The sequence below is a fragment of the Engraulis encrasicolus genome, chromosome 4, assembly GCF_034702125.1.
Source record: "Engraulis encrasicolus isolate BLACKSEA-1 chromosome 4, IST_EnEncr_1.0, whole genome shotgun sequence".
NCBI lineage: Eukaryota > Metazoa > Chordata > Actinopteri > Clupeiformes > Engraulidae > Engraulis > Engraulis encrasicolus.
Genome location: NC_085860.1, coordinates 35193278 through 35216821, shown reverse-complemented (window position 1 = coordinate 35216821; position 23544 = coordinate 35193278). Strand labels below are relative to the sequence as shown.

Genomic DNA, 23544 nt, shown 5'->3' with positions numbered 1-23544 from the left:
TGCCAATTACTTTTCTAAACATTATAATCATGCCTTCACATTCCCATTGTTATGTGCATCCGGATTTTATAATATATTCACAATCTAATGCATTATAGTAACAGGCAGACACGAGGAAAATCAGAAGTAATATATGATACTGATGCTTTTCTGTAAAATACTGTGGATACTAATTCAGCCATACTATTATCTATATTTTTTGGTGTGTATTTCCATAAACAATAAACAGTTTTTCATGGTTTTCATTGATGCTGCTTACCTGAGTTCCATGTGGCATAGGCTTGAATCCACACTGATTACACACCATATTCTTGCATGCAGTACAAGTGTTGTAGTTTGGAGGATCCTTGGAGCCTATGTTAAGGTTCACTTTGCAAAGTGGACAAGAGCCTTCTGTTGGTGCTGTTGGAAGTTTTGTCTCTGCAGGTTTGGATGGAGTTTCATCCGTTTTGGTAGGAGCCACAGGTGCTCCCTTCTCTGACACAGCCTCTGGTTTCTTAACTTCTGGTTTTTGTGCAGCAGGTGGTTTCGTTTCTGCTACTATAGGTGGCTTAGTGGCACCCTGCGATGCCACAGATGCTTTACGGGAAGTGGGTGGAGTAGGAGATGGCTCATCCTGACCTGATATCAGGTTGGATGCAGAGCTGAAGATAGATGAACCAAAGCCAAAGACCTTCCCTGAAACTGATTCTGCTGGCTGAGGTGAAGGTGAGCGAGACCGTGCAGTGTCTGTGAGACCTCCAAAGCTGAACAGTTTCCCAGTAGCGGACTCTGCAGGCTTTGCAGGGGCGGGAGGAGGCTGTTCTTTTGGTTTGGCCTTACTACCAAATCCAAATCCAAAGAATCCTGGTTCTTGTTTAGTTGCTTCGTCTTGTGTTGTGGTAGTGGGTTTAGTTGGTGCCTGCACTGGCTGTTCCTGTTTGATGGGCTGCTTTTGTGGAGGTGTCTGTGGTGTTACTGGTTGTTCCGTCGATTTGGTGATTGGTGATGACTGTCTTCTAAGTGCTGCTGCTGTAGGTGAAGCTGGCTTAGCAGGTACTGCAGGGGAGGACTGTCTCCTGCTTGGGGAACCTGCATCTGCGTCATCCTTTGTTAATGGTGAGGGTGGTGCGGGAGCTTCTTTCAGTTTTGGAGACCCAGGAGTTGGAGCCTGTTTAGTCTTTGGTGAACCTGGGCTGGGTGGTAATGCTGGGCTGGATGGCCTCCTGCCTTGAGGAGTTGCTGGTGGTGAAGCTGGAGGAGGGGATGCTCCTGCAGACGACAGCTTGCGCCCTGGGGCACCAGCATCCATGCTTGCTTTCCTCACCGGGGCCGGCTGCCTTTGGGAAGAGCCTGCAAGAGGTGACCCTGGTGTAGCTGCTGCTGGAGCTGGGGAGGACTGTCTTCTGTTTGGAGATCCAGTTTCACTAGCTTCTCTTGAAACACCTGGGGTTGACTGCCTTCTTCCAGCGTCCGCCACATCTTTTATTGGTGATGCTGGTGCAGGAGCATCTTTCAGTTTTGGGGAAGGTGGTGTTGGTGCCTCCTTCACTTTAGGTGAGGCCGGTGGGGTTGTCTCACCCTTTTTAGGAGGTGGTGCAGCCTCTGCAGTATTCAGTGGTAATGGCACAGGGGCAGCTTTGACTTTAGGTGATGCTGGAGCTGCAGGCTCCTTTGGTTGTGGTGTTGTGGTAGCAGGGACTTCTTTCTTTTGGGGTGGTGATGCAGCAGCAGCCTTCACAGGTTGTGGCAGAGGTTTCATCATGGGTGGCCCAGGTGGTTCCATTCCAGCAGTTGCCCTCTGCATCTGACATGTCAAGCAGAGCCACTCCTGAACCTGTAATTTGCAAAGCAATTAAGTCATGTATCAATCATTAATCAAATCAACACAACTTTATGGAACAACTGTAATATTTACTCCAATACAATTGATTTAAAACACACTCATTTTTGTTAGAAATTATCTAGACATGATAAACCTGTCAAAACTCACCTCTGTGACATGTGGCATTGGATTGAATCCACAAAGGTTACAGACAGTAGACTTGCACTGTGTGCAAGTGTTATAATTAGGAGGCTCCTTTGAGCCTATGTTAAGCTCCACTTTGCACAATGGACATGGTTGAGCTGTTCTGGAAGTGAGTCCTGGTGGTTCCTTGCCCTGGGAAGCCTCATCTACTTTCTTTGCCTCTGGTTTATTTTCTTGTGCCTCATCCTGAACAGCTGATGTGATCAAGTTGGTGGCCGAGCTAAGGAAGGAACCGAATCCAAAACCTTTTGGTTTGGACTCTGCAGTTGGAGGCGGAGGTACCTTGGCTGATGGTGCCTCTTCTTTCTTTGCCTCCAGTTTCTTTTCCTCTGTTTTCTGGGCAGATGCCATGGATGGTTTGCCGTCTGTTGCAGGAGGAACTTTAGGCAAAGCTTGGGATTGAACAGAGCTTTTTCTAGAGGGAGGCTGAGACGGAGGCTGAGACGGAGGCTGGGCCTGTACTGATCCCTTTCTTGAAGCTGGTTGGGATGGAGTCTCATCCTGGACCGCAGAGCTTATCAAATTAGAGGCAGAGCTGAAGAAGGAGGAGCCAAATCCAAAAACCTTTCCTGCTACTGCTTCTGCAGGCTGAGTTGAGGGTGCCTTGGCTGATGCCTCCTCCATTTTCTTTGCCTCTGGTTTCATGCCCTCTGTTTTCTTATCCCCTGCTTGTTGATCAGATGCAACTGAAGTCTGGCCATCTGTTGCAGGAGGAACCTTGGCTGTAGTTTGTGGTTGGACAGAACCCTTTCTGGAGGGAGACTGCGTTGGAGACTGAGATGCAGGCTGGGCCTGTATCGATCCCTTTCTTGAAGCTGGTTGGGAAGGGGACTGAGACTGAACAGAGCCCTTTCGTGAAGTGGGTGGTGTTGGAGGCTTCTCATCTTGTACTGCAGACGAGATCATACTAGAAGCAGAGCTCAGGAAGGAAGAGCCAAATCCAAAGACTTTGCCAGAGACTGATTCTTCAGGCTTAGCTGAGGATGGAGCCTCTTTAATTGTCTTTGCCTCTGATTTTATTGCCTCTGGTTTCTTATCCTCTAGTTTCTGATCTGATACATCTGATGGCTTGCTGTCGGTTGCAGGAGGAACCTTGGTTGGAGTTTGCGGTTGGACAGAACCCTTTCTGGAGGGAGACTGTGTTGGAGACTGAGATGGAGGCTGGGCCTGTATTGATCCCTTTCTTGGAGTGGGTGGTGTTGGAGGCTTCTCATCTTGTACTGCAGACGAGATCAGATTAGAAGCAGAGCTCAGGAAGGAAGAGCCAAATCCAAAGACTTTGCCAGAGACTGATTCTTCAGGCTTAGCTGAGGATGGAGCCTCTTTTATTGTCTTTGCCTCTGGGTTCTTATCCTCTAGTTTCTGATCTGATACTGCAGGAGGAACCTTGGTTGGAGTTTGCGGTTGGACAGAACCCTTTCTGGAGGGAGACTGTGTTGGTGGCTGTGCCTGTATCGATCCCTTTCTTGAAGCTGGTTGGGAAGGGGACTGAGACTGAACAGAGCCCTTTCGTGAAGTGTGCGGTGTTGGAGGCTTCTCATCTTGTACTGCAGACGAAATCATACTAGAAGCAGAGCTCAGGAAGGAAGAGCCGAATCCAAAGACTTTGCCAGAGACTGATTCTTCAGGCTTAGCTGAGGATGGAGCCTCTTTTATGGTCTTTGTCTCTGGCTTTATTGCCTCTGGTTTCTTATCCTCTAGTTTCTGATCTGATACATCTGACGGCTTGCTGTCGGTTGCAGGAGGAACCTTGGTTGGAGTTTGCGGTTGGACAGAACCTTTCCGGGAGGGAGACTGCGTTGGAGACTGAGATGGAGGCTGGGCCTGTATTGATCCCTTTCTTGAAGCTGGTTGGGAAGGGGCCTGAGATTGAACAGAGCCCTTTCGTGAAGTGGGCGGTGTTGGAGGCTTCTCATCTTGTACTGCAGACGAGATCATATGAGAGGCAGAGCTCAGGAAGGACGAGCCGAATCCAAACACCTTCCCAGAGACTGATTCTTCAGTCTGCGTAGAGGGTGCCTTGGCTTGTGGAGCCTGTTCTATTGTCTTTGTCTCTGGTTTTACTTCCTCTGGTTTCTTATCCTCTGGTTTCTGATCAGATGGAACAGATGGCTTGGTGTCTGTTGCCACAGGAACCTTAGCTGGAGATTGTGGTTGGACAGAGCCCTTCCTGGAAGGAGGCTGCGATGGTGGATGAGATGGAGGTTGGACTTGTCCTGATCCCTTTCTTGAAGCTGGTTGTGACGGAGACTCATCCTCGACTGCAGAAGTTATCAAATTAGAGGCAGAACTGAGGAAGGAAGAGCCAAATCCAAAAACTTTCCCAGAGACTGATTCTGCTGACTGTGTTGAAGGTGTCTTTGCTGGTGGAACCACCTCAATTTTCTTTTCCTCTGGTTTTATTTCCTCTGTTTTCTTATCATCTGGTTTCTGATCAGGTGCAACTGATGGCTTAATATCTTTTTCAGGAGGAGCCTTAGATGAAGGTGGTGGTTGAACAGAACCCTTCCTGGAGGGAGGCTGAGATGGAGTTTGGGCCTGTACTGATCCCTTTCTTGAAGCTGGTTGGGATGGAGTCTGAGGTTGGATGGAACCTTTTCGCGACGAGGGCTGTGTTGGAGGGGTCTCATCCTGTACTGCAGATGAGATCAAATTAGACGCAGAGCTGAGGAAGGAGGAGCCAAACCCAAAAACCTTCCCCGCTGCCTCTGTGGGTTGAGGAGATGGTGACCGAGACCGTGCTTTGTCTACTGCTCCTCCAAATCCAAATCCAAAGAAACCACCCTCTTGTGTGGGTTGCTCCGCTGCCTTCGCCGCCACAGGTTTAGCCGGAGTAGGTCCTTCTGCAGGCTTCTGTTGAGGTTTCCCTGAGTCTTGCTGCTGTGGTTTCTGAGCATCAGCTGTGGGTGCTTTCTTCACCTGTTGTGGAATTGGCGGAGGGGGCTCCACTCCACGAAGGGCTCGCTGTGTTTGGCAATTCAAACATAACCATTCCTTAACCTGCAAAAGTGCAAAGATCACAGTTACTATAGATTTTATAACAGCAGAGGGCAATTTTCTGTTTGCCTAAGTCTAGAAATTTCACAACGCATTAAATATATCTTTGAAGAAAGCATTTTAAGATTTGAATTACCTCTGCAACATTAGGCATTGGATTGAATCCACAAAGATTGCAAACTACAGTTTTGCATTCTGTGCAAGTGTTGTAGTTGGGTTGGTCCTTTGAGCCAATGTTAAGGTCTTCTTTGCAAAGAGGACAAGATGACTTCACCCCTGGTTTACCCGGTTGCGTTTCTTTAGATCTGGATGGAGGTTCTTCCTTTTTAACTGTTGGCGTTTTATCTGGTGCAGGAACCTTTGCCTCCATTTCATTTTGTTTCTTTTCTGGTTTCTGAACAGTGTGTGGTTTGCTCTCTGCAGCTGTTTGGACAGTGGCCTTTACAGGAGTCTCAGGCTTCTTCTCCTCTGGTTTCTGCACAGCAGGTTGTTTAGCCTCTGAAGCTGGTGGAGCCTTTGCAGGACCCAGGGCTGACACAGACTCTTTCCGGGTTGTAGGTGGTGTGGGAGTCGGCTCCATGTTGATCATGCTTGATGCTGAGCTGAACAGTGATGAGCCAAAGCCCATAACCTTTCCAGACACTGACTCAGCAGGTTGTGGTGAGGGAGATCTGGACCGAGCTGTGTCAGTTAGACCACCAAAGCCAAAGCCAAATAAGCCAGACTCCTGCTTGGGCTGTTTAGCTTCTGGTTGTGGAGATGTTTTGGCTGGAGACGATGCTCCTTTTGGCAGTTGTTGTGGTTTACCAGGGTCTTCCTTTGGAGGAAGTTTCTGCGGTGTGGGTTCCGTTTTGTCGGAGGGTTTGGCTTCTTTCTTCTGAGGAGAAGATGGTGTTTTGGGTTGGGGCTGAGATGGTGTGGGTGTTTTACTGACTTGCGGCGACATCGGAGGTCCAGGAGTTCGCTGCATCTGGCAGTTCAGACAGAGCCATTCCTTGGCCTACAAAAAACAGATGGATGTTACATATGAAAAAGTTGTAATGCATGATGTATTGTCTTAACACACATGTCAAATGCTAACTATTAATAAGTAATTGCATCCAAAATCTTTATGATTCAGTACATGTACACCAGTAAACAGGTCATTGGTCAGTGTTTAAAAAAACTAATTCACATAAATATTCAGAACACTAAAGATATATTTGAGTTACCTCAGTCAGGTGTGGCGTTGGATTAAAGCCACATAAATTGCATACAGTTGCTTTGCATCGAGTGCAAGAGTTGTAGTTTGGAGGATCTTTCGAGCCCACATTTAGGGCAACTTTACATAGGGGACAGGATGAACTGTTTGGACTTGACTGAGATTCTTTTTTCTGAGGTTCCGTTGCCGGCTTTCCCTCGGGCTTCCTCTCCTCTGGTTTCTGCACAACAGATTGTTTAGCCTCTGCAGCTGGTGGAGCCTTCGCAGGACCCTGGGCTGACACAGACTCTTTACGGGTTGTAGGTGGTGTGGGAGTCGACTCGTCCTGGACTGCAGAGCTGATAAGATTGGATGCCGAGCTAAACAGGGAAGAGCCAAAGCCCATCACCTTCCCAGACACTGCCTCAGCAGCAGGTTGAGGTGACGGAGACCTGGATCTTGCAGTGTCTGTGAGACCACCTAAACTAAAGCCAAACAAGCCAGACTCTTGCTTGGGCGGTTCTGCTTTTGAGGGAGTTGCTGGAGAAGCCTCTGCTTTCATGGCAGGCTGTTCAGCTTTCTGACCAGAGGGCTTGTTTTCAGATGTGGTTGGTTTCTCACTTCCTTTGTCTTTTTCTTGGGCAACTGCAGGTGGTACAGCCTTCTTATCTTTAGCATCTACAACTGTTGCATCTTTGCCCAACGGCTTAGAGACTGCAGAGACTTTATCAGACGTCGCCTTGGGAGGCTCTGGAGGTGCCATGCCACCAAGAGCCCGTTGTGTCTGGCAATTCAAGCAGAGCCATTCCTTCACCTGCAATTAAAATAACAACAATGTTAACGAGATCTGTCTTTTCTCAAAATAACAGGTACAGAAATGTATCACTTGGAAAAACATGAAAAAAGTCATGCATATCAGAAATGTTAATACTGTACAGTGTGTTGGATGTAAGGATGTGTTAATATAAGTTGTATTTAAAATAATCATGTGTTAATACATACAGTATATCACTAGCAATGTTTATTGGCTATGCTGCAAATTCTTTGGATGTTCAGTATGATCAGAACAAAAACAAAAACACAAACACCAACACACTACCAACAAAAGCATACACATCTAACATAAAAAACAGGTGGCATTATTAAGCACTTTTCTAGAGTGCTTCCCCATGCATTGCTCATCATAGACATTGTAATACTTAACAAAATATTATAATGAAAGCAACTGTCCTGGCATTTCTAACAGTTTGTGTGATACAGGACAGACAATCTAGATTAGTGATTCAATATAATATTTCAATATTTAAACACATAAATAAGACTATGAAAGAGAGTGGCTGTGTTACCAGAACGCAACAAAACAATATAATATCCACCTTAACGTGTGCTAGGGGAAAAAAGGCAAAAAACCTTTGACCAGCTTCTGGGGCATTTCAGGAAATTTAGTATATAGTATAAGTAAATGTATCCACGTCGTTTTTATTTAATTCATATAATTTCAAAAACAGTATTCATTTCACTTTGCGCTTTATTATGATTATACTTATATTCCTTGAGAATAAGATTTATACTATATAATGTTGCTGTATGTTCCAATTATGACCCTGAAAACCATTTCAATCAATCTAAAATTTAGGTGATGTACACTTTAGTATGGCAATGAATGTTACATGAAGTTCACTGTGAGCAGATGCTTGTTTACCCCAACACTGGTCAAAAATCACAAATGCCTGGAGCAAGCTAAAGTGGTAAAATACATTTTGCTGACATTTTGGAGAAGTAGCTAGGATGCTAATTCACCAATGTTTGGTTCAAGAGCCACAGTCTTTTCAAAATTGATACTGATCATACAGGTCTTTGAAGTCACCCATTATTCACCAAACTTCAAAGCATTTACTGTGTATAGTCATATATTTCTGAAACCATAGAGGAAAAATAATATGAGGAAACGTGTGCATGCTGAAAAAGGCCCAGAAGAAAACCAATAAAATATAATAACTTATATAAATCCTATAAATATGTAAGCTGGTTACACACAGGCATGTCATGTTTGAAATACCTCAATGCGAATCAGTCCAAATATTGCATCGTCAACCTGCTCTTCAAATTACTACATGAATAGAAGTGATTTCCCTATGAACCCTATGGCCTTAAAAATATTTGATTCTTCTCTTTAAATATGTATTTGTTCAAGCCAAATATTGCTTATTGTGTCATCAAATTCAATGAGGTTCAAGAATAAAAGTGGACAGATTTGCCTTTTATGTGTTGCCAGCGTCAACAAAACGTTAAATACCACAAATTACACAATACCAATATCAAACCTGGTATTAATAATGGAAATATATACATATATACTGTGTAATATAGAGTAACACATGCACACAAAAAGGCACAGTAAAGTAAATCACAACACTATTAATTACAAACCATAAAGAAAAACTTTAGTATGTTAGCCATTTAGAGATGAGCAATAATGATGGCAATGGAAGGTAAATGCGTTTGTGCATCACAATTGAAATGAAATGTTTTGAACTTAAAGCATGTCTTTGGTTTGTTTTTTGATCAGTTTGTCTTACTTCTGTGAGGTGTGGCACTGGATTGAATCCACAGAGGTTACACACAACACTCTTGCATTCAGTGCAGGTGTTGAAGTTGGGGGCTTCCTTGGAGCCTATGTTGAGATCTACTTTGCAGAGTGGGCATGAGGATGTGGCTGTCTTAGCTGGCGGACCTGCTTTTGACTCTGGCAATGGGGTTTTTCCCGACTGTTGGGAAGTTTTTTCTTGGTTCTGTTGCAGTCCTGGTTTTTCTCCTGTTTTCTTAGGTGAGGGCTGGGCTGTCAAAGCCTCCTTCTGCGTTGGCTGGTTACTGGGTGTCACATCCGGAGCGGCTGAAGTCATCAAATTTGTGGCTGAACTGAGTATGGAGGAACCAAAACCAAACATCTTCCCAGAGACAGACCCTGTGGGCTGAGGCGAAGGTGACCTGGACCTAGCTGTGTCTTTTGCCCCACCAAAACCAAACAGCATTCCCGATACAGACTCATTAGTCTTTGGTGCAGATGTGACTTTAGGAGCCTCTTTCCCCCCACCAAATCCGAAGCCAAAAAAGCTGGATTCCTGCTTTGGAGGCCCTGGTTGAGATTGTGGAACAGATTTTGCAGGAGAGGGGGTTGGTGATTGTTGAGGTTGTGCCGGTACCTGCTGCTTAAAATTCTGTGGTTGTGCTTGCTTATCTGGTGTTGTGATGGGTGTCTTGCTCACTGCTGTTTTGGCTGTATCTAAGGATATCTTACTGCCTGTGGTGTTATTTTCAGGAGATATTTTCTGATCTATTGATTTGGCTACATGTTTCACAGGTTCTGTTTTTTCTGTTTTCTCTGCTAGAGGTCTTGGCTCTTTTTGTGCAGAATCACTGGCTGCAGCAGACTTTTGAATTTGTTGTTCTATCTTCACTTGTTCAATATTTTGCACCTCGTGTTTTTTGCTATCTACCTTTTCGCCATCTTTTTTGTGATCATCATTGTCACCTTTCCTTTCTTTTCCTTCATCTGATTTTACATTGTCAATCTTCTTTGCAACTACTGGTTTAGTATTTGATACAGACTGCTTCCTGTTAGACGGCTGGCTTGGTGCAGGTTCTTTTTGAGTAGGTGTGACTGCAGAAGATGGTTCATCCTTTACAGATGAGGTGATAAAACTTGATGCAGAACTAAAAATGGAAGAGCCGAAACCTAACACCTTCCCACTCACATCTGCTGGCTGAGTTGATGGAGACTGAGATCGGGATCTGTCTTTAGCACCACCAAAGCTAAAGCCAAAGAATCCAGAATCCTGCTTTGGAGATTCGGTCTGAGTTTGTGGTTGGATTTTTGAAGGGCTTTTAGGTATTTGCTGTGGTGGTTTACTTGGAACTTCTGTAGATTTTTGTGATGAAGGATTTTGTATATGTTGGTTGATGTTAGGCTCTTTAGTGACTGTTGTACTCTTTTGTTGTGTTGGTGGTGGTGGTGGTTGGGCCTGTGGAGGTTTTTGTACTTGAGCAGCAATTTCTGCGCTGCTTTTAACAGATTTTGAAACATCTGTTTTTGTAGTTTCTTCTGTGGTCTTCTTCTGAGGTGACTGTATAGTCAGTTTTGTGGGAGGTATATCCTTGGAGTTAGGACTGTCTAATGTTTTATCCACTTGATTCGTTCCCTGTGTTTGAGTGACTTGCCTATCCTTATCTTTATCTTCAGCAATTTTGTTTTTTCCATCCTCTGACTTTCGAATCTCTGGTTTTGTAACCACCTGTTTTTTCTGATCAATTTGCTTTTCTTCTGATCTCTCACTATCCTTTACTTTTGACTCACAGTCCTTACCTGATATCATAATCTCTTCCTTTGCTTCAGGCATACGTTCTTTAGATGCTTTTTTATCTGTCTTCTCATCAGGCTTCCTTATAGCTGTGTTTTCTGCTGATTTCATGGTCAGAGGTTCATTTTGGCCTGTTTTGGCCTCTTGTTTTTGTGTTGCCATTGATGCTGCCTTGTCTGTCTTTTCCTCTGGTTTCTTCTCTGTTTTAGCTTGTTCTTTTGAACCCATTTTCTCTGGTTCACTGCCATCACTCTCACTGGTCTTCTTTTCTGATTTAGTTTCTACCTTGGTTGCAGGAGGTCCTTTTGTCTCAGCAACTGTTGGTTTGGGTGAGACTTGCGGTGATGCATGGTCTTTCTGCATAGTAGTCTGCATTTCTGAAGGCTCATCATGTGTAGATGATGTAACTAAATTAGATGCTGAGCTGAAAATAGAGGATCCAAAGCCCATAACTTTACCAGACACAGAACCTACGGATGTTGACTGTGACTTTATTGCATCTTTAGCTGTGCCAAATCCAAACCCAAACAGGCTTGTCTCCTGTTTTGGACCTGCAGCCTCAGTTTGTTGTTTTAGTTTGATCGCTGACATGCTGTCTTTTGGGGTCCCCTTTTGGGATGTGTCAGTTATCTTTTGTTGTACAGGTATTGTCTGTGGAGGCTGTTTGGCAGTTGTTGCCATGTCTTTTCCTTGTGTGGTATGTTGTTCTGATTCCGTATTGGTTGGTTGTGGTGTTTTGGACATAGGCTCTTTTGTAGACTTTAATGGTGCAGAATCTTTCTGTGTTAGAGTGGTTGGCCCAGATTTACCCTGAATTTCCTTATCAGTTTTTGGCATAGATGCTTCCTTATCCTCTTTCTTTTTGTCTTCACGTACATCTGTCATATTCTTCTCCTGAGGTTTCTTGTCCATCTCCATTTGCTGTCTCTGAGATACATTTCCCTCATGTTTCTTGTCACCGTCTGTAAGAACTTTCTGTCTGGGTTCCTGTTTCTGCTTTTCATCTGTCTTTCCCTCTACAGTCTTTTTGTCAGGTTTTACCTCATCTTCCTTCACCACTGTTTTTTGTGTGGTGGTTTGTTTAGATTCTGCAGATGGTTGTGACACAGTAGTGCCTTGTGTTGTTACAGGTTTTTTGTTTTCATGTGGTGTTGGAACAGTCACCTTTTGCTGGGAGGTGTGATCATCTGGCATGGACGATGATATTAAATTCGACGCGGAACTAAATATTGATGAGCCAAAACCCATCACTTTACCTGAAACAGACCCTTGTGGTTGAGGTGAAGATGATCGAGACCTTGATGTTTCTTTTGACGTTCCAAAGCCAAAACCAAAGAAACTTGACTCTTGTTTAGGTGGTTCAGGCTTCGGGATGGGTACAGATTTTTGAGTAGGAGCAGTTTTTAACTCTGGCTGTTTTGTCTTTGCAGCTTGTTGAGGGGGAAATTCATGTTTGGGTTGGGGAGGTACTGCTTTAGTTGTTCCAGAAATTTCTCTTTTGGTTGAATCTTGTGCTGCCTTTTTAGGAATGTCTTCCAATTTGATGTTTGGATCATGAGATTTTTGTTCTCTTTTGTCACTGGGCAACACATTTTGAGCCATGTCTGTCTTTTCTGTAGAAACGGGTTTGCTTGACTGTGCTGGTAATTTACTTGAAGAGGCATTTTCAGGACCCTTTGTGGAGAGGTCTTTGCTTTGTTGGTTTGATGGTGTAGGGACTTTACCTGTTATGGCTATGGGCTGTTGTTTTACACCTTTAATGCTATCTGCCTGTCCAGCCTCCTTTGTTATCTCTGCATTCTTAGATGGTTGATTATCTTTACTAGTTTGAGACTTAGGGTGCACTTGGTCTTCCACAGCAGAGGCCACAGGGGATACTTTGTTTTGCTGTCTGTCTGACGCTTTGCCTTCTTTCGGCTTAGTGACTGGTTTAGCTTCTTGTTCAGAAGTCTTGGACAAAGGCTGTTGTGGAACTGCATTATTTTGGGAACTAGACGTTGTAGCTATGGACTCACCCTGGGCAGCTGATGACACAAAGTTGGATGCCGAGCTGAATATAGAGGAACCAAAGCCAAAAACTTTGCCAGATACAGATTCTGTGGACTGAGTCTGTACAGGCTGAGATTTATCTTTACCAAAACCAAATCCAAAGAAGCCTGAGTCTTGTGGGGTGGCCATTTTTTCCTGTGGTGCCGTTTTCATTGGAGACTGTTTTTGTTGTGGGGTTTGTTTTATCACTGGCATCTGACTAAGTGGTTTAGATTGTGCCTGGACTTTGCTATCTTCACTAGTATTGGCGTTTTCTACTTTCACTGTCTGTGCAGATGGCATAGGCTCTTTGCTTTGCAGAGTTACGGGTACTGCTTTCTGTTGTGGTTTAGATGAAGTTAGTGGTGACCCTGGTGTTTTTGGGGAAGTTATCACTGGTGCTGTAATGGGTGTTGAGCCCTCTTTTACTTTTGCTATCTCTGGCGTCTTTTCTTCTGGCTTGCTGTCAGTAGATACTGGCTTCTGATCTGGTTTTGCTATTTGCGATCTAGTTTCACTTGATACAGAATCCTTTTTATCAGGAGGTTGTTTTGCTGAGGTGTCATCTACAGTTGTGGTTATTAAGTTAGATGCAGAGCTGAGGAGAGAAGAGCCAAAGCCAAACATCTTCCCTGATACAGATGCTTGAGACGAAGAAGACTGTGACTTTGATGGGCTACTAAATCCAAACCCAAAGAATCCAGACTCTTGTTTCGGTGGATCAGATTGTGGTGGCGCAACTTTTTTAGGTGAACTTGCAGTGGATGGCGTAGGCTTTTGGGACATATCCTGCGGAGGGGTATGTACGACCTCCTTCTTATCAATAGTTTTTTGCACAGATGGTGTTGCCTTTTGAGTTGAATCTGTTGTAGTGGTTGCTGTCATCGTCTCTTTGGATTGAGGTGTGGTAATAGGTTTTTCCTTGCTTACAGACTGTGGTGTAGTGGTGGGCTTGCTGGCAGGCACAGATGCTTGTTTTGTTTCTGTGGGATTTGTATTGTCTAACTTTTTGTCTGGTTTACTGTCCTCTAATTTAACTTCATTGGGTGCCTTAGTTGCTGTGTCTTGACTTGCTCCTGTTTGTTTGTTTGATGGTTCATCCTGCACAGCTGAGCTGATAAAAGTAGACGCTGAGCTGAACATAGAGGAACCAAACCCTAAAACCTTGTTAGAGACTGACCCTTCTGGTTGGGATGCTGGTGACTGAGATCTAGATCTATCCTTTGCTCCACCAAAACTAAAGCCAAACAAACCTGCATCCTGTTTAGGAGGCTCTGTTTGTGTTTTAGGTGTAGCTTTGACAGAACGAGCAGGACTATGCGTTGGCTGCTGAGGTTGACCCAAGCTCTGTGGTTGAGAGGTTTTCTGCTGTGGCGACTGCTGTGGTGATGGATTTATATCAACTGGTTTTGTCCCTTTGGGATGGGACTGGGTTGGCAATTTCTTACTTTCAGGATTTTCTTCCCCTTCAGTAACCTTTTTGGCAGGTGATTGGACAGGCTTATTCTCAGGCTTGGATTGCTGCTGTAATGGCTGAGGTTTTTGCTGTAGTGAGGCTGGGGTAGCAGGATCATCGCTTTGCTTAGGGGATTTTGATGGTTCACCTAATGTCTGTTTCTCTTTTTTAACATCATCTTCATCTTTCAGCAAAGTACCTGGACCTTTGCTAACTGGCTTTTCCTCTGTTTTCCTTTGATCCGATGACTTTTGCCCTGGTTTCTCTCCTTCTTGTTTCTTTTCATTATCTTTCTTTGTAAGCAACGCCTGGCTGTCCCCGGTATGTACTTGGGACAAGGCCTTAGCCGATGTGGGAGCAGTTGGAGATTTTGTGGGGCCCTCATCCTGCACTGCAGATGAAATTAAATTAGATGCTTGACTGAATATTGAAGAACCAAAGCCAAAAACCTTTCCAGAGACAGATCCTGGGGGCTGCGGTGAGGGAGAGCGGGATCGTGATGTGTCTTTGCTCCCACCAAAACCAAAGCCAAAAAAGCTAGACTCTTCTTTAGCAGGTTCAGGTTGGGGAGGGGGAATGGATTTGGCAGGGGAGGCTCCCTTTTCAGTGATCTGCTTTTGAATTTTGACAGGGGGTTGTTGGGGTTGCTGTTTGGTAGTTGGGACAGACTGGCTAGGTTGACCAGGTTTTTTCACATCTTGTCCAGTCACGGGTGCAGGTGCACTTTGTTTCTTCTGAGGCGAGACAGAGGGAGGGGGTGCTTTACTGAGGGGTTGGGATGTGGTTGAGGGTTTTTTGGACTGGGGATGAGGTTTCATCATGGGTCCAGGAGGATCAGCTCCTCCAAGGGCCCGTTTCATTTGGCAGTTTAAACATAGCCACTCCTTGACCTGTAATGATATTACATTGGTAAATGACTAATGTATGCCAAATCACTATGTCACACAAGACTCCACTGTTCACTTACTGTGTGCTGGTCAAAATCCTTATATCATTGAACCTGAAAAAAGAAACAGCAAAAAAGCCTCTGCTCCTGGGATGTACCTTATTTATGTATACCAGGAGAATATTTCATTTTCAAGGGGTGACCTACTTCATGTATATTTTACATTTCAAATTAGGTTTATGTTTGGATACAATTGTTTTCATTTATATGCAGATAAAGAGAGACTATAGCAATAATTATGTTTATATAGAAGAAAACACACTATAAATGAAAGTACTTTTTCTACATAACCCTGACTAAATGTTAAAGCTTCCTTCCTTTGTTTTGGAAAGTATGGAATACCATGTGGTTTACCATACCGTACTTGTCAAAAACACACCATGCATGTTCGTTATTCAGCCCAATGCTTGTTTTTTTCCATGGTCTTTGCCACATACGTTTTGTGGACTATATTACAGCAGGTGTTTCAACACATTTCAAGAACTTTATCAAGAATAAAAAGGATATGCTACAGCTGAGCTACATTTCACCTTCCATGTCCATTGCCCACAACAGACATGTGTGTCGCAAGTAGAGTATCATTTATTGATCCCAGGGGGAAATTAAGGAAATTAAATTAAGTTACAGTCGCTAAGCAGTGCTTTGAGGAAGGTAAAACATAAGGACTTTTCTTCACAGATGCTTAATGCCATTACTCAATAAAGGGATGCAATGGCCGTACTATAACAGTTAATTATTTTTAGTTTAAATTCATCTCAGAATTTATGTTGCATTTACGTGCTATATATCTGCTGCATGGACTTGGACAAGACTTGCAGAGTCGGCCATTCTATATTCACATTGTGTTGTTGATATTTGGGTCATATATTAAGTCTCTATTTAACACTGCTGAATTTAACTGCCTGACTATGGCACAGTCTGACAGGCTAATATTATGTTTACTCTGTCTAAAGAAGTACGTAGTGAAACCATTTTGTGAAGAGGGGGAAGACTGGAATAGGTAATAGTGCACTGTAAGATACAATACTTTTTTTTTTTAATCAGTTTTTTTTAAAGAAATGGTACATATTAATATCATAAGATGACATCTCACTTGCAATCCAAGTTGAGACATTCAATTTTTCAAAATATTAAAATATGCAGATTCATTTTGGAATAGCAGCCCATAAATGAGCCATTTGCCCTCACATGATCTTGGGGCAGCTTGAAAGAGAAATCTCTAAATGAACTCTGGCTATGGCCCTATTTGTGATCCCTTCACGGTGACACCACATGCAACCGAGTACCCTTGGACTCTCCTTGCCAGGCTGCATGCAAACTGTCAGCGTTAAATTACATAGTCCAGGGTCAAGTCCCTTGTATTTGAGACAACCTCAGAGATGAATCAGCCATTAAGAGCTGAAACCAACATCGACTGCCCTGCCCTGCCAGATGAGAAAACCCTGGGGGAGATGGAGGATTTTTCTGGATAAATGCATCAACAGCTACTTATTTTCATGCAACTGGGGAATCACACATCATTTGTGATTATAGCTTTATAGGCTGAGAGTTTGAAATCGTTGCCGATAAAGGATAGCGGTCTAATGGCTAATTTATTACACAGCCTCTGGAAAGAAAAGTTAGTTGACTTTATAATCTGTGCCAAAAAAAACTATGCTGTGAAAAGATTTGTACTGTTAAAAACCTTTGGATATCCAAACGAGCAAAAGACACAAACAGAGAACAGCTTTCTAACCCAATTTGTACAGCATGTTCACAGCATACACAAAAATCACATCCTCAGTGTGTGTAGTGTTTGCACCCTATATCATATGAAAAAAAACATATACTGAAGGCAAATAAACATACCTTACACACAACAAACAGGACTTCTATATAGAAACAAGGAACACAAACAAATGCGCTTATCAAAATAAATAATGTGGGGAACAAAGAGTAGCTTGGTTGACAGGCTGAATTACAGGCTGGTTATTTTTCATCTCTCTACCCAATTTGTAGAGATACAACCATTCCCCAAACAAAACAACAGGCAAATAAACAAAACAAACAAAAAATAATTGAAAATAATGCTGAAAATAAACAAATAAAACAGAAATATCACTCACATTCTTAATTTAAAATAAATATGTAATTGTTTTGTTTTGTTTGCTTATGTCAACAATACAGAATAATGTTCAGTACATGGTTACTTCTGCACAAGAGGCATCAGCATGATATCTTTGTGTGCCCTATGAGTATGCCCAATACATGGTAACAACAGACAAGCAATGGATTATATACTAACAGTGATGTTCCTCCTTCCTTGGTTTCCAACATACCAACCATTTAACCATGGGACTGTAACTGAATCACATATTAGTAATAGTCTATAGTATGCTAAATCCACATATCTTACCAAGCAATGCACACTATGGCAGCTGATCAAGGGGAATAAATTACTTTGGGGAATCTTACCTCTTTCACGTGTGGCATGGGATTAAATCCACACTGGTTGCATACAGTGCTTTTGCATTCTGTGCAGGTGTTGTAGTTGGGAGGATCCTTGGAGCCCTTGTTGAGTTGAACCTTGCAGAGTGGACAGGATGAAGAAGCTGTTTTGGAGGGAGGCGGGGAGGGTCCATCCTTTTTCTGGGGCCCTGTTGAGGGGTCTTCCTTTTTGCTTGGAGCTGAAGTGGCCTTGGTCTGTTGCAGAGGCTCTGCTTTCTTTGCCTCTGGTTTCTGAACAGCAGGTGGTTTCGAATCTAAAGATGGTGGACCCTTCGGAGGACCCTGGGCTGACACAGACTCTTTACGGGTTGTAGGTGGTGTGGGAGTCGACTCCATGTTGATCATGCTTGATGCTGAGCTGAATAGTGATGAGCCAAAGCCCATCACCTTCCCAGTAACTGCCTCAGCAGCAGGTTGAGGTGATGGAGACCTGGATCTTGCAGTGTCTGTCATACCACCGAAACTAAAGCCAAACAAGCCGGACTCCTGCTTGGGCGGTTGTGGCTGTGGTGTTGCAGATTTGGCAGGGGAGGTTCCACCCTTTGGCATTTGTTGCTGAGGTTTCCCAGGGTCCTGGGTTTGCGTGGGTGGCTTTCTCTGAGGAGAGCCAGGAGAAGCTGACGGTGGAGGCCCAGTCTTTGAAGGTTGTGAGGCTGCTGGGGGTTTGTTGGCCTGGGGCTGGGGTTTCTTCACGGGAGGACCTGGAGGTTCTGCACCTGCCAGTGCTCTCTGCATCTGGCAGTTCAGGCAAAGCCATTCTTTCCCCTGCAATTACAAAAAATGACATCAATTAGTCATTTCATTCATTTCAATCCCACTCTAACGACTAGGTAAAAGCTGAACTGCCTTGAGGCACCTGGCCCCAGGGGCTGTAACCGCTACCCTGTACCTACACAGTGGAATTTGCAGTGTTAATTCAACACCATCAGAGTCGATTTTAACACTCAGAGTGTTGGTACAACACCTCCAGTGTTGAATTGGCCCTTCAAAATTTGCTGTGTACATAGCTGTAAGTTGCTTTGGATGAGAACGGTGTCTGTTAAGTGTAATGTTCTGCATTTCAACATCATTAGAAAATCTATTTGTTAGATGTGGATGATTTGCTAATAACCAATGATGAAAATATGGCTCAATTAACAAAATTCAAGAGACACCGCACACTGCTTACTTTTCTTTACTTTATTTCTCGGAGCGAACAACGCGTTTCGAATGAAAATATGGCATTCGAATGTTGCCCATTGTCATGGTGTGTCTTATGAGATCTGAGTCTTCATTAGTCTGAATAGCCTACATCCTGGAGTTAATTGTATTATGTGGTTCTAATGGGATTACTGTTGAAACTTTAAACAGCTTCATGGCTCAATGAATTTAGGTGTGTTAGTGCATGCCTCCTGCTACCGTAAACAAACACAAAACATGACTTAGCACATGAGCATCAGAGGACAAGAAAACATGATGTTTGCCTTTCAGCATCGTCATGAATACCAAAATGTTATACAATGTGTGGTACATGTCAAATACTAATATTAAGATGCAAACATCTTAGCTGGTAATTTTCACGAGATACTACATACAGCTTAGTACCCTTTTCAAAATCGCACAATGGCATGATTCATTTTCCACAAAAATCTGAATATTTAATGTCATAACATTACAGCTCCGTCATACAAATTAGACTAGAAGTCATTCAAATGGGTGCTTTGGAGTGGATTTTGCTTTTGGTGTTTTTGTTGTTTTTTTTCTTTTCAAATATTCGATAAACATGCCCAAATGCATTTCTCCAATATTTTGAAATTATGTGGACAGAATAACATTTTGAGCATGGCTGTCGCTTGGATGTTGCTGCACCCACCACACTATAATTCACAGAGTAAATGGACCATGTAAATCCCCTTACCCCTGAGTCTGGAGGACTGAATCCACACAAGCTGCAGACCTGGCTCTTGCACTGAGTACAGTTTTTATAGTTTGGAGGCTCCTTGGACTGGACATTAAGTTCCGTGTTCTTGCATATTGGGCACAGTGATTTACCCCCTGGCCCGGGGCCACCTTTCCCTTGGGCTGCCGCTTTGGTGGTGGGCCCCGGCGATGCGGATGCTCCCGGGGCCCCTCCAGGGCCACGAGCCCCAGGCCCAGGGGCTCCTGACTGCTGCTGAGTCCCAGGTTTCCCCCGGCCTGCCTGCTGTGGCGACCCTCCTCTGCTGGGCCCCTGCGGAGAGGGACCCCGGGGTTGCTGACCCCCCGGCTTTGGACCACCTTTTATCTGTGATGCAGGCTGGCCATTGCCCTGCTGGACTGGGGGCTTGGCCTGCTGCTGCTGCTGCTGCTGCTTCTGCTTGTCCTCCTCTCCCTCGTCCCCGAACAAGCTGAACTTGTTGGCTGCCGAGGACACGGCATTGAGGGGGTTGCCCCCGCCCAGGAAGTTAGAGAACATGGCCTTCGGTCTCCAGACTGGACAGTGGGGCTGGCTGAAGAGATGGGGATCCCTTCACCAGGGGCCAGCTGGTCTGAGGCACCCACACTGCTGGCATGAACGATGGGACAGACTTCAGAGAGCTCTGGGGCCTTCCCTGACTGATGGCTCTGATGACTCACATCTGCCGCTGAAAGACATTAGAAGAAAAAAATGATTTTGTCAGAACACTGAGAAAGTGATGTTTGAAGATGATGGTATATACATGGACTTTATTACAGGCTCTGGGCCCAATAGGCAGACACACAACATATACAGTACATAGTTGAATGAATGAAAAAGAACTGAGGTTGTCCTTGTGGCCTTGTGGTAAGGTGTAAGTGCCATGGTAAACAGAACATGGATGGAAGATATCACACTGTAATTTCCTCTGAATTTACAGAGAATGTATCACACTAGAAAAAAAAACATTCAGAGTTTTTTCAACATTCATGCCTACAACATTTTGTTCTGCATTTAATTGGAAGACATAGCAAACAACTTGGATGACCACATTGTTCTAGGGCATTGGTTCTTAATCTGGGATATTAGAGCTTGTAAGGGGTCTGCGGAATTTGTCTACACTGAGGTTAGGATCAAAATTATACTTGTGAACAGTATAATTAGGCCAACAAAATCCCAACAACACATCCAACCAAATTAAAACAAATTACATACTTTTTGTCCCTGTGTGAAGTCATGAAGGTATTGATTGTTTTTCTAGAGTTCGTCACACAACAGTTGCAGGCTGTGTGTGACAGTGAATATGAGTTCCTTGCTGTTTAGGTGCGTATAACTGTTATTTACCACCATGCCTTCATATTTGCACTCGTCATAAGAAATGTTAATGGATGATAACCCTGGGTAAACAAAGTTACTCAAGTAAGTGTGGCCGACTGTGAGGTCAGCCACATAACTCGTTGACCATCTAACATGCTGTAAAGGCAAAGTTTTAGCTAGGTACAGTGATATTAAAATGGTATTGATAGAAGACTAGGGCCATGTGTAGCTATATATTGTGACTCTATTATAAAAGAGTGAGAGAAATATATATGTTAGAAGGTACTATGTTTGAATGTTTAGCAGGTTATAATGTTATATAGGTGGTAGGCCTACTGTGTGAATATGGCTCTCCCTTCCAATGTGATTCGCCGTTTTCGTTCAGCACCATGGACAGGGCACTAAACCCTTGCTATTGATTTCTGTTCTACACTTCCACACGCCAGGAAAGATAGACGGATGTCTTCCTTTCAATGGGTAATACAATACGCTCTCCTTAGGACTAGAAAAGGGTGGCTGCAACAAAAAGCAGAACAGGGACCCGTCTCGAATAAAAGCTTCTTTCGTTTCACATATAGGCCAATGTTACTACAGAATTACTAGTGGACTAACAGTGTAGGCTACGTCGAATGACGTTGTGTAGCCGCGTAAAACATGGTCGGGGAAGAAAATGCATTGAAGACGTTCACGTAGCCTATGGCAAAGCTCTTAGTTGTTCACATCTCAACATACCAAGGACACGGTGCAGCATATGCTTCCGTGTACAGTTTGGTGTTTCGTACTACACGACGTATGGCCAAACGCAAGATTGCAAGAGCAGTGTAGCCTATTGGAAATCCAAGAGTAGCTACTACCAGAGAGCCTCGGTCACAGCCAGTCTAGGGATGGACCTTAACAGATCCTGGTTGTAGAACGACTGCTCAAATATCTGCACTCAGCCTAACATCCTTTAAAACATGTAACATTTTCCACAACTGCACGCCTTCACTTTGACAACAGTAGCCTATCATATCAATATGTTAATCGGGTCACTGAATGTGATATCTTTTCACGTGAAAAAGCCACCAGATACACTGATAGCCTACCTCATAAAAACTATCAAACCAAAACGTGAAAAATGCCGAAAGCATCCAGCTTCTTCGTCGTGATTCCAGACAGACGATTAGCAATGCCAACCGCATGCATAATACAAGAGTCAGAAAGGCGACAGACATTTATGACTGCTGAAAGTGGACGTGCCTTTCCGTCAGATGTTTCTATAGCAATGCTTAGTTGGTGTATTTTGTGCCACATGTTCGATAAACCCTGTCTATAATCTCCTATAGTCTAATGCAGCCCTCTCCCCCAGCTTTCCGTTTCAGCACCAAGCATTAGCCTACCCCATCAGAGGCATTCCCAAGCCTTCAGATTCGGAGTGTCCCCCCTCCACGGCTCTCCGGAATCAAAGGTCCTCCGAACCGAGCACGAAAACAAATGTGAGGAATTATACCTGACGCCGCTGAATGTCAGTGAAAAATCGTTTCAAACCATACCTCACGCCGCAGTGCCATCTCTGATTATTGCCCCATTTCCACTCTCCTCCGATAACGTATCCCTGGTATCTCTCCGCGGAGGGATGGAGGTTACGCGAGAGAGAGAGAGAGAGAGAGAGAGAGAGAGAGAGAGAGAGAGAGAGAGAGAGAGAGAGAGAGAGAGAGAGAGCACAGCGGCGCTCTGTCTTTCTATAGAGTGCGCATGTTCGGTGTATGACAGCTGATCTCCCTGAGCTACCTCACCCCGAGAAAATTAAAATTAAAGCAACAAGACGATTTGCTACCTTAAGGACAGGCGAAGATTATGCAATGTTGTATCTCGTGGGGTTAGTTTGTTGCGTTTACAGCGTCTCAGCAACAACAAAAAACCTGGTTTCCGGGTTTAACATCTAGAGCTGTGTGGTAGGGTGTGTGGGTGTGTGAGTGTGTGAATGGTGTGCAGGGGGGCGGGCTTGTGCGTGGGGGGGGGGGGTTGCCTGGAAGGGGGGGGGGGGCTGTTACATTCAATATTCAGATTACTTCACACAGTCCCCAGCTGCCCACATGCTAGGTTTGTTTTGCTAATTCTCAAGGTCATAGGCAAGAGCCATAGTCAGGCTTGGGCTTTCTTTTTAAACTATCATCACTCCCTCAGGACAATAGTAAACACTAATGGTCAGTGATGAATCTGTCCAGTACACCCACCCCCACAGAAGGTACACACACACACACACACCTACACACACACACACACCTACACACACACACACACACACACACACACACACACACACACACACACACACACACACACACACACACACACACACAGTAATAGCCTACCTTATGCCAATCCCAATTTCTCTGTGTGTCAATTAGGAGCGCACACACACAATGACTCACAAACACACACAAATAACCCCAGGTTATTCCTGGAGCAAAAATAACCTTTGTCTTCAGTGTTGTACTGAAAGGCTTTGTCGTCTGCCCTCCAGCAGGACCATGTGAGAGGAAAATAATGAGACAAGCTATAGCTAATGGTGGATCTATAAAGACCATCAACCCTGACTCTGACAATTAAGTGGATATCTTACATTGTATTACTGTATAACAGTGCTGTGGAGAGAATGGATCATGGTGCATGTTACCACCAGATGGAAAAGAAGAAGAACAAAAAAGTCACCATTGGAAAATGATATCAGTTGAATGAAGGTGATGGGCATGTGGATGATGTGGATGTGAGTTTATTAAAGCTCCACTGCCTGCAGAGTTGTCTCGACCTCAGATGGATGAACACTAATCAGCCCAGAGGCGTACTACCAAGAGCCATGTGTTAGCTGT

The 23544-nt window shown here is 44.1% G+C and overlaps 1 protein-coding gene across 1 annotated transcript in view; it reads right to left on the bottom strand.

Moving 5' to 3' along the window:
- pclob (piccolo presynaptic cytomatrix protein b) overlaps window positions 1–22287 on the bottom strand; it is a 77407-nt gene extending 55120 nt beyond the window's left edge. The window contains exons 1-11 of the mRNA XM_063197828.1: window positions 22225–22287; window positions 19358–20063; window positions 17428–18225; window positions 14357–14638; window positions 13646–13735; window positions 12535–12727; window positions 8765–11049; window positions 6217–6999; window positions 5142–6005; window positions 1973–5008; window positions 260–1816 (exon numbers count right to left, since the gene is read on the bottom strand). Coding sequence (XP_063053898.1) covers window positions 260–1816; window positions 1973–5008; window positions 5142–6005; window positions 6217–6999; window positions 8765–11049; window positions 12535–12727; window positions 13646–13735; window positions 14357–14638; window positions 17428–18225; window positions 19358–19894 — 10425 coding nt within the window. The 5' untranslated portion in view covers window positions 19895–20063; window positions 22225–22287. The remainder of the gene's footprint in view (window positions 1–259; window positions 1817–1972; window positions 5009–5141; window positions 6006–6216; window positions 7000–8764; window positions 11050–12534; window positions 12728–13645; window positions 13736–14356; window positions 14639–17427; window positions 18226–19357; window positions 20064–22224) is intronic.
- Between the last annotated feature and the right edge of the window lie 1257 nt (window positions 22288–23544).